At 30.8% G+C, this 10511-nt stretch overlaps 2 protein-coding genes across 4 annotated transcripts in view; one reads left to right on the plus strand and one right to left on the minus strand.

Moving 5' to 3' along the window:
- LOC117175219 overlaps positions 1-5059 on the minus strand; it is a 48162-nt gene extending 43103 nt beyond the window's left edge. For all 3 annotated transcript variants that reach the window (XM_033364875.1, XM_033364876.1, XM_033364874.1), the window contains exons 1-2: positions 4889-5059; positions 493-610 (exon numbers count right to left, since the gene is read on the minus strand). In XM_033364875.1, the coding sequence (XP_033220766.1) occupies positions 493-603 (111 nt within the window). In that variant the 5' untranslated portion in view covers positions 604-610; positions 4889-5059. The remainder of the gene's footprint in view (positions 1-492; positions 611-4888) is intronic.
- Positions 5060-7503: 2444 nt separating this feature from the next.
- LOC117175220 (transmembrane protein 230) lies at positions 7504-10511 on the plus strand. Its single transcript, XM_033364877.1, has 4 exons — positions 7504-7799; positions 9473-9585; positions 9788-9910; positions 10001-10511. The coding sequence occupies exons 2-4, from the start codon at positions 9493-9495 to the stop codon at positions 10136-10138; spliced, it is 354 nt and encodes a 117-aa protein (XP_033220768.1). The 5' UTR covers positions 7504-7799; positions 9473-9492; the 3' UTR covers positions 10139-10511.

Consider the following 10511-nt stretch of genomic DNA (forward strand, 5'->3'; position numbering starts at 1 on the left):
TAATAAATATAATAAAAAATAATAATAATAAATTGCGCGCTATTCAGTGGCCATTTCTGGAATTAGTTATCTGACCGTGCGGCGGCGTTCGGAACTAATGATCTGCTGCTAGCTGGACGTTGTGTTAAAGGGCTATCTAACTCTCACTTTTCTGGGCGCATCATGGGCTCATAAACATGGTGGTTTCGAAAAACATTAATTTAATAATAAATCACATAAATAATATCCTTCATTCTTTTTAAGGTTAAGTTTTTTATATAACTATAAGAAGATGAAGAAGAAAATTAGAACATTATGATCGTTGAGGCCGATATTAAAATACCTCAACAATTATTATTGTAAAGAAAAATAGTTTTCTAATGAACACTAAAAGAAACTGAAAAACCTTAATTTCTTTTAATGCCGTCATTTTTTTCTATAAATATTTTGATTGATTAAGATTAGAGATTAAAGATTGATCTAAGAGGTGTAAATATATTTGAGATGACTCACCTTGAGAGATACTGGCAAGTATTGCGTGAGGTAATCCAAAAGTTCTGGTAGCTCTTCATTTTTAAGTAGACGAAAATTTTGACCTCGTTCGACCGCTTCGGGGCACTCCATTCTGAAACTAATTAAAATAAGTTAGAAAATGTTTAATTATTCAATTACGGGGTCGTTCTTCAAAAAACTAGAAATTTGGAGTATGTTTTTTTTGGTAATAAAAAACTTTAAAGAGGCTCAAATTATTTTATCATCAAAATAATTTTAGTAGAAAGAGAAAGAAAAAGAGTAGCTTTTTTTTAATTCAAGCTGAAGAAATTTCGTATTCGAAATATTACACTTTTTTCGAAATGTGAGTATAAAAAAAAACAGGTATTTCCACATCACCAAAAAACTCGACATTCAACATTTTGTTTTAAAGTTCTTATTATAACCGATTAACCGATTTTAAATATTTCTCTCAATTTTGTCGGATACCAATTCACATAATATGTTTTCCCTCAGCTTAAATGATTCGATTAATTTTAGTATTTGCACTCCGCCCTGACCGAGAAAAAACTTGTATTATGAGTTAAAAAATGTTAATATTGCCCCTATAGAGCTTTATACATTTTTCTAAGAATTCTGTGATATCAGTTAACTCGAAATTTATTTGAAAAAAATGAATAAATGTCTTATCAGTAGACTATGTTTCGACATCTAATACCCAAGAGATTGATATCGCATGATAAATAATACATTCTGATTCCTCACTTCGTATTCTAAGAACTTCTTTATCAACCACTATAAATTTCTCTAAAAATGTAAATTTTTCGAAATTATTCAAATTTACTTCAATCCTTGGGGTAGAAATTTATGATTTTCTGAATATTTTGAGTTTGGACATTACAAAATTAAAAAAATTAAAACCAGGACAACTTTTAATTGTAAGCGTACAAAATTGAAGTCTTGAGGAGTATTTCCCTAATATATCTGTCAGCATTATTTTTTAATTCTGAAGCTAAATGGATTTTATTATTCAGACCTGTGTTTTCAGTTAACAATTAATTCAATTATTGCAGTGCCATGGGAATACAAGGTAATTTCATATTGATATTATCGATTTACTACACGTGTCCATCATTTTCGATAAATTGTTTGGGAGTTCAAGAGAAGAAAGAAAAATAAAAGGGCTTGGGAGAAACAGCCTGAGCACACCGGTTATAGAAAGGCTGACCCTTATGCGCCATCCAGGAGGGTTGTATCCTACCACTGTTTACCACTACAAGACGAATGAGGACCAACTCCATGCTCCACTTTGCGCCTCTTTTTTAACATAACAAAATTTTTTCTCCTCACTTAGACGCAAAAAATAAATTATTATGATTCCTTTTACATTTCTTTCTCCACTTTTTGCCACATTCCCTCCTTTTTGATAATATATTTCATCTTCCACTCTATCCTATTTTTCGGTCACAAACTAAACTCTAAATCAGACACAAATGAGTTTTCTTTATTCGCAACTGATAATTTTATGTATAATCTACCATTACACAGTAACAGCAGACCGAGAGGATTTTTTTAGCAGATGATCATTCAGGTCTTGTACTTTAGTTTATTACTGAACAAATAAAAAAAATTCATATTTTGAAAAAGACCATATTTTTTATCCAAGCCATGCTTTTCAGCTGCTCTCAAACGCTCTTTCCTCCCGTGCTAGGCATTCTTGATTTTTATAGAGATTATCTGCATAGGAAGCACCAATGACTCCAAAATACCAGTCATGTTAAAATTAGTTGGAAGGGTGGGTAAGTAGCTTAACGTTGATTCTCATTAAAAGCAGTAAATTAAAATATTGATTTAAAATACTCAAGATAAAGAAAAGTTTAGAGAGTGGATTAGTAGAATTAAGTAGATTAAACCGTTTGTCGTCAGCCTGTTAGAATATCTTCATTTGAGTCAGAAACTATGACTTTAGCATTTATTAAAAAAAATAGTACAAATAACAAAAATGATTCTTTATAAGATTCTTTTATATTTCGGAGGAAAAATAGAATATTTTTAATTTAACAAACAGCCTCTTCTTGAGAAACCTTAATTATGCACTGTAGGGGTTAATCAAACCCTTAAGGCATCATTTCTAGAATCTCTTCACCACTACTCGAATCTGGGTCACTTGGTATCGTAATCTGCGATTGGTAGACTTGTCTAAGGTTTCTAATGTCACAACGAGCGTGTAAACAAAAGATCAGTTACGTTAGTTGCTATTCTTTCAATATAATATTTATTCAGATTTTACCGACATTATAGATATAGGTCAATAAATAAATAATGATGTTCTATTAACTGAAAAGAATGTTATTTTTGCAAAATAATTCTTTGAATGTGTATAAAATAAATCCTTTAAGGTCCCCGTATGATCAACTTCACAAAAATATATCCATTAGTAATTGAAGATATGTGAATGGTAACTGGATACAGGAAAAAATTAAATTTGAGAGAATAGCCAAAACAAGTTTCTGCGATTGGCTTTCCGATATGAAATTTCGATAAAATCATAGAAGCACTTATTTTCCATGAATTCTAGATTAAAGATGCGAGAAGATTAGGAAAACATTTTTTCCTGCGTGAGAGGGAAAAAACAAAATGATCTTTATACAGTTTTCCATCTCATAAATTTTGTATGCGGCCATTATTTACAATATTTCAGAGAGATAAATACATTTGTAAAAAGATGCTGTGTCTCAGAGCACAAAACTCAAATGGTCCTCACGCAGTTGTCACTTTCATATTTAAAAAATTAATTTTTTCGGTGAAATGAGAAATTATTTTTACATATTCCCAATATGTATCTCTAAACAGTGTCCTAGCTTACTTTAAATCATTAAAAAGCAAACTTTTGAAAAAAAGGTTCTTATCTAATTGTTATTCTTATGTTTTCTATATGCTCAATCTCTCCCTTTTCCGTACTCAAAGTCAGAACGCGATTTTCGCTGATTTCTCGATGAACATGAAAAAATTGAAAAATTAATTCTCGAAATAAGTATTAAAAACTAAAAATTTGAATAAGAGGCCATAAAAATTGAATTGTTTCATATTTGAAATCCAGCTGGTTTAAAATTGCATAACTTGGTGTCATATCTGGCACATCACTTTAAGTAATTCAATCAACTTTTTGGTTATAAATCTGAATAAATTCCATTCGAAAAACAAATTTACTCTCATTTTCCGGGGTTTCTACGCCTCTAAAATTTCTGATTATTCCTTAGATTCCCGGTTCAGTCAACTCTTTGATATTGCTATTTGTATTTTCTTTCATTAAAAAAGTCTATTTTCTCCACTATGAGGAACACCAGGTAACCTGTAGGTCGTTCCTGACACTAGATTTAACTACAGAGCCGACAAATTACACGTGCACACGAATGGGGTGCAATCACAGTCTTAAACTTCAGTATCAACAACATTCTCTAACAAGAAAAAATGGAAACTTCCTGTTCCCCAAGATGAGCTTTATGAATTTTCTTGAATTTGATACAAGCATGAGGAACAAAAAATCGAATCGGGAAACAGCTGCTGCATATAGATAAGTTGGCGTGCACTTTCGCACTAACACGAGTTCCGGTCAGATCCACAGGGTTGAGACGCTAATTTCGCTGCATCTACGTTAAACGCCCCTGAGAGCTTTCACTCTAGCGATCTCGAAATTGCCCTCAATTCAAAATTACTCCACTTGCTTCTTTAAGCTTTTCAATTTCAACCAATTTCGTTTTCAATATTTATTACAGAATCACATCTAAATATATTTTCAGGCTGAGGGTGGAAAAAAGTGAAGCTTTTTTCATTTGCAAACTTTACACTGAAAAATGACTATATTATTAATAATATAATCAAAAATCACTAACAAACTCTTATACATTAATGATAATGTAATAATATTAAAAATTGAATTCAAGATGAAAGATACGAAAATGTTCACCCTCCTATTATAATAATTTGTTCCATCATTTTTCCTTAATTAATGCGTTACAAGAAAGGTGAACTCATTAATCACCATAATCTCAGAATTAACTTATCCCTTGATACATTTTGAAAAGAAAATTCATGAATCTGCAAGACAAAAATTGACAGCTGATAAAAAACAAACTTTTTCGAACAACCCTTTGCTATAAATTCTGAAACAAATTTTTGTTCAAAAGCACTAATTGAAGATCCGAAATTTTTATTATTTCAAGAGGTCTTTGAACACTTTATCTTTAACCTAAACCATTCTGTGACTATTTTTCTCTTCGCCTATCTAATGATTTTTAGAGGAGAAATTTTCAGATAAAAGAGGAAATTTTCGAAGCTTGCGGGATTTATGGTGTAGACCGGCACACTAATTGGGAAGAGTGCGATTAATTTTGAAGACTTTGAACTATTGATTTACCTGGACAGACCCGAAGACGATCTACGAAGCCTCTCGTCTAGAATTCGTGTCGATTTGTGAGCGGAGGCGAAGGGTGATTTTTAAAGAAGCAAACACTATGGGTGTACGTTTGCGAGACCTTATGTAGCGTAATCGGGAGCCGGCTGTCAACAAGGGCTCTGTTCAACGAAGGCACCCGCCCTCGCCGCCCCCAGAACCCGCACTGCTGCCCCCGAGAGCCTCCTTCGTCTGCCCTCCGAATTTGCCAAAGGGGCTCCAGAGCGCAGAATCGCCTCGAACCAGTGCCGCGTAATTAACTCCATCGCCCTTATTGTTAGGAAAACCAGGCCTTATCCTAGAATTTCCCGTAGATTCTTGAATCTAGGAAAAAGAAATTTTTTTGAATAATCGATTTATGATGAAATAAGTTCAGATATAAGAAAAACAGATTCATAAAATCAAAGATAAAAAAGTTTTGTATACTTTCGCGATTCTATATTACAGTTTTGTAGCTTAAAGATTAAAATACGTATATGTATCTACTCAAGGGTAATTTCATCGAAATTTACCATAGAGAAATTAGACTTTGGAGTAGAGTTGGTATTACTTTTTCATATTGTCCTGTGGAATTTTTCACATTCTTTGCGTTCTTTCTGCTTCTTTATATCTCTAATTATTTTTTTTGTCGGCTAGATATAAAATTAATTTGGATGCAAATAGTATGTAATGCATAATTATTATACAACCTAGCGGTAATACTTTGCTTTTTAATTTTTACAATTTCAAAATTTGTATAAAAAGAATTGAAAATAAGATTATCTCGTACTTTGTATTTTTGCTGTTTTTACTGAAATAAAATTGTTTATAAACTCGTAAAATTCAGATCAAATTTAAAATACAGTCGTCCATGCATATTCAAAAAATTAAAATCAATACTATGGAGATAAAAGGTGGCTCAAATTATGTGAACATTGAAAAAGTTTTGTTCATTATGCGAAGAATGCCCACGCGTCAGAGTACGAGGTCAGACAAAAAATAAGAATAAAAGAAAATGCCACAAGGCTATTCTAAACATTAATTATACAGCTATTTTTGTATGCGCTCCTGAAAAAAAAACGAAGCTGTATAAAATCGCAAGCGTGTTTACAGAATTTCCCATTATATATTAAATGTATAATTGTATACCTAGGATGAATGTCGCTCAATATCATTTCAGACTTTTGAAAAGAATTTCCATCTTTAGAAATATAATTCAAGACGCGGAGAGCCTTTTTCGTGCATATTAGATTTATTCTTTTATACTTTCTTAAGTAATTACAAAGTCCTTTATTAGCTTCCTCAAAAATCGTTCATTTCAAATTTTTCTTATTTTTCCTCAGTTTCTACCGACTTAAAATAAATATATAAATTAGGATAATTACAGTTCCTTCATTTTCTGAATGCGCAAAATGTTAAATATGTTTCATAACTTCATATGCATTTCAAATCAAACGGGTTTAAATATTAAGTATTGTGAATTAAAAATATAAATATATAAAATATTTAAAAACAGTTACAGTTTTTAATGAAGTTTTCAATAATAAAATACTACAAATTAAAACTCCAAAAAATGAAATAATATGAATCTTAATTTTAAATTTAATTTTTATATTAATTGTACTAATAATTTTGTTAGCACTCCAAAAGGTCAAATTTTCCCGCTACTGTCACGACGCCAGCGTAGAGACGCTTTGCACATCCTGCACCTTCAAAATCGATAAAACCGAAAAAAGACCCTTCAGCGTTGGGTGTAATGTTAAAAAGTAGTTGCGCGTCTTACACCGTTTTAAAAAAATGCTTTTTTGTTTGCACAAACCCGTTCCAGTGCACATCTCAACAATGCACAAAATATTAAATTAGCGTTTAATTTGTTAATTAAATAAATATAAATGTCTACCGCTATCGAATTTTCCGGAAAACTAACCCTTTTTCCGACTTGTTCAGGGCTGCCGTTACGGAATATTTCGTATTACTCATATAATACTCATGATCCAACAAAGTTAACTTTTTACTTTTGTGGAAAATTCCGTAATACCAATCAGAGCCTTAATATAAATTACCCTAAAGTCTCTAGAAAGCTCTGGCATATTCAATCTATGCTATTTTAATATTGTTTTCAAATAATGTTCGAAACTATGCCATAACCTCTTTAGTGAGTTTAATTTTAATATTCGAACAGTGAGAATCGACCGCTTTATTTATATAACAAGGTTTTATATTTAAAAAGAACCTTTGTCTGTACAAAAATATATAAATGCATTTTTTTTACATGATTTCGAAATTAACGACTTATCAACAAACTTTTGTTAATTAGACATGCGGAGAACGTGGTTCACGACAGGTTCGAACAAATTAATCAAATATTGCACTAAACTTACCATCTGAGAAATTGGTTTTAATAAAAAGTATTCCGTATTTAATCCCTCCATTTGAAAATACCGGTTTTGTTGTTTTTTTGAGCACAAAGCACTACGTAAACATAAACGAAAAAGGTGAAATCATCCCTTTGTGAATAGAGTTCATCAGTTTACCAAATGTGTCAGCACCTGTCACGGCGATGGTTTCGCCCTCTGCTGTACTTGAGTTGAAACATCGTCAGCTGACTGAACTAACATCAACTGACTTTTAACCATTGATTTTTAAATATTGTCGCATTCACTACGTAAACAAACTGAAACAAAGGATCTTCAGTACTTAGTGGATTTGAATTTCTTAAAATTGCTGCAAAAAATTCGGAAATCATAATTGATTCTTGAATTAGAATTATTTTTCTTTACAGTGTTATTATAAAACTATTCTGAAAGTGTTATCGGACCAAAGCGGAGCACGCAAAATAATCAATGTTTATTTTTATCTCTGCGATAATGAGGCGTGTCAACCTATGTGGCACGTGGTAAGTGGAAAATTAGTACAAAATTGAGAAAAATGGTAATTATTCGAATATTGTAAGTTTGATAACTGTCACGCTTAAAAAAAATTAAAACTTGTTTATAGTCACGATTTCTTCACTAATATTAAGACCTGCTAACTAATTTGTTTTCTCATTGGAAATAAATAGAACCTTCGAGTGGAATTTAATACGTGCTGATACGTACTAGTGCATGCTAAAGCGTGCTAATACGTGCTTAAATCGTGTAAAGAATGTTTTTCGTGCAGAATCCTCGTAGTAATTAATACAATAAATTTATTTATTTATCGCTGCGGGAATAAATCCAATTTGCGGTTCTGGAAATTAACTTTTTTTTCTTAAAGTGTTTTTTTTCAGATTTACGTATTTCTTACTCCCACTTCTATACAATTTACTATCTTTCTAGGTCTAGGACATAGCGTTGTTACAGAAATCGGATTTCAAAGTTCCAAGTTTTCCAGATCAATTTTTGACAAAATTTCCACGACAAGTTTTTTAAAAATCTTATTCAAAATTTGAGCTTAAATTATTTTCAAAGCATTGTATTGTTTGCAATATAATTTCCGGAAATATTCTTGGGGTTTTGAGCTGTTAGTAAAGTACCTTAGTTTTAATAAAATTAAACATTAAAATTTTTTCCTCGTAAGAATGTGAATGAAAATTTTAAGATAAATTTGAACAGTATTTGACTTATTGTTAAAATATTTTTAGAATTGTATCCCTAAGTTCTGCCCCAGGGACCAACTTGGTGCATAAGTAAACAATTTTAAAAATGTGTAAATTATTCTTTTGAATATTTTAAGTTATGCGGTAAGTACAACCATTACTTCAAAATTTGCCAGCTTTTTCGCAGCAAGTTCGAATCTAGAGTAGAATCCAGAGAAAAAAATATCTTTATAATTTAGCAAAATACTATAGAGACATGGCTGTAAAATTACCCAAAGAACAATAGAAAATAGTGATTATTTCCTGAGTCTTTACTATTATATCATTTGAAGCAAAGGTTTTTAATGTAGTAAAAAAATTATTAATATATAATTTTAAAAAAGTATCAGGTAGCGCTTAGCACGCTCGTTCAAATCGTTATAATGAAAGTTAATCAATTCCTATAATCATGAATTTGTAAAATAAATAGAAAGGTATTAAGATAACAGGGTCGTTGCAAAAAAAATGTTTTTCAATTTTAAAGATTTTAACAACTCAAGGTCATTATAGTATTTAAAATATTACTAATTTATTTTTCAATTTCCTCCGAAAATTAAAGTATTTAAAACACATTTTTTAACGAATGTGAACAGTAGGTAATTTATTATCGAAAAATGCAATTGTAAATCATGCAATGAACCTATTATTAAAAGTTCAAAAAGAAATTTCAATACAAATTTCCAGGCACTTTTTCAAAAATCCAGGCATTTTCCAGGTTCTGTAGTAACCCTGTAGAATCAGCAGGGAATATTAAGACAATTTTGAATTTCGTTGTCGTAGAAAAATTCGAATTTTGCTATATTGAATTATATATCGCTGTGGTTCGTGAAATAAATTCTTTTTCTTCAAGAAGTGATTCCGTAGATTTGCCTAGTTACCACTCCTATTTCTGGAAGGTTTTCAATTTTCTAGGAACAACAAGTCCCAGTTCTCAAAGTATATATATTTTTTAGAATTCTTCAAAAAATTAAGCATGTCTAGAAGAAAGGTAGGCCGAGAAAAACAATTTAACAGCGTGGATTATACTCAACTCACCGAAACCGATCATGGTTTCGTAGATTCTCAAGTGAGTGAAAAAAATATTTATTTTTTCAAAAATCGTAAACTATTAGGAAGAATGAAAATCATAATGTAAATGAAGATTTGAATTCGTTACTTAGTTACCATGCATAATTCAACAATATTTGTATGTAAATACCTTGAAGAAAGAGCAATTCTTAATCAAGTGTTTATTGATGCGACTTTTAAATATAAATATATTTTTGTAGTTTGTGCAGCCTCCTGTGAAAATACCATGGAAGGCGATTATTCTAGCAGCCCTCCTTTTTATCGGAGGGACTATCATGCTTGTAATCGGCAGCTTAATTGTCAGTGGTCACATTGACACTAAGGTAAGTGAATTTCGAAAAAATAGTCAAGAGAAAATTAACTATAGCTTAATACTGAAAAATAATAATAAAAAATTATTTTTCTCGTTTTAGTATTCGGATCGAATGTGGCCGATAATAATTTTAGGAGCCTTAATGTTTATACCAGGAGCTTATCACGTAAGAGTAGCGATATTAGCGTATCGGAAAGTTCCTGGCTACTCGTTTGATGATATTCCCGAATTCGAATAATTAAATCAATTTTATTTTGCGTGTAAGTGTTACCAATATGTGCTGTTTGAGTCGCCAAGATTTGAGAAACTCTGATTGTCGTGAATAAACGTTCAAGTTTTCTAAATAATACATGTACAACTTACAAATAAGCGCGTTATAAAATCAAAGTAAAACTAATGTTTTGTTAGTATCACGATCTGGATTATTGTTATTTCGTTAAAAATATACAACTATTAGATTGTTAAGAATTACGCCTTATTTTTTATAAATCAGAAAGGCAGACAACTACGTTTAAATTTAAGTGTGTTGAATAAATTATAATTTACTTATTACATTTTGCTACTGCTGTACAATGATGTAACATATATTTGTTATTAAATAATTCATATTT

The sequence above is a fragment of the Belonocnema kinseyi genome, chromosome 6 (assembly GCF_010883055.1).
Source record: "Belonocnema kinseyi isolate 2016_QV_RU_SX_M_011 chromosome 6, B_treatae_v1, whole genome shotgun sequence".
Taxonomy (NCBI): Eukaryota; Metazoa; Arthropoda; class Insecta; order Hymenoptera; family Cynipidae; genus Belonocnema; species Belonocnema kinseyi.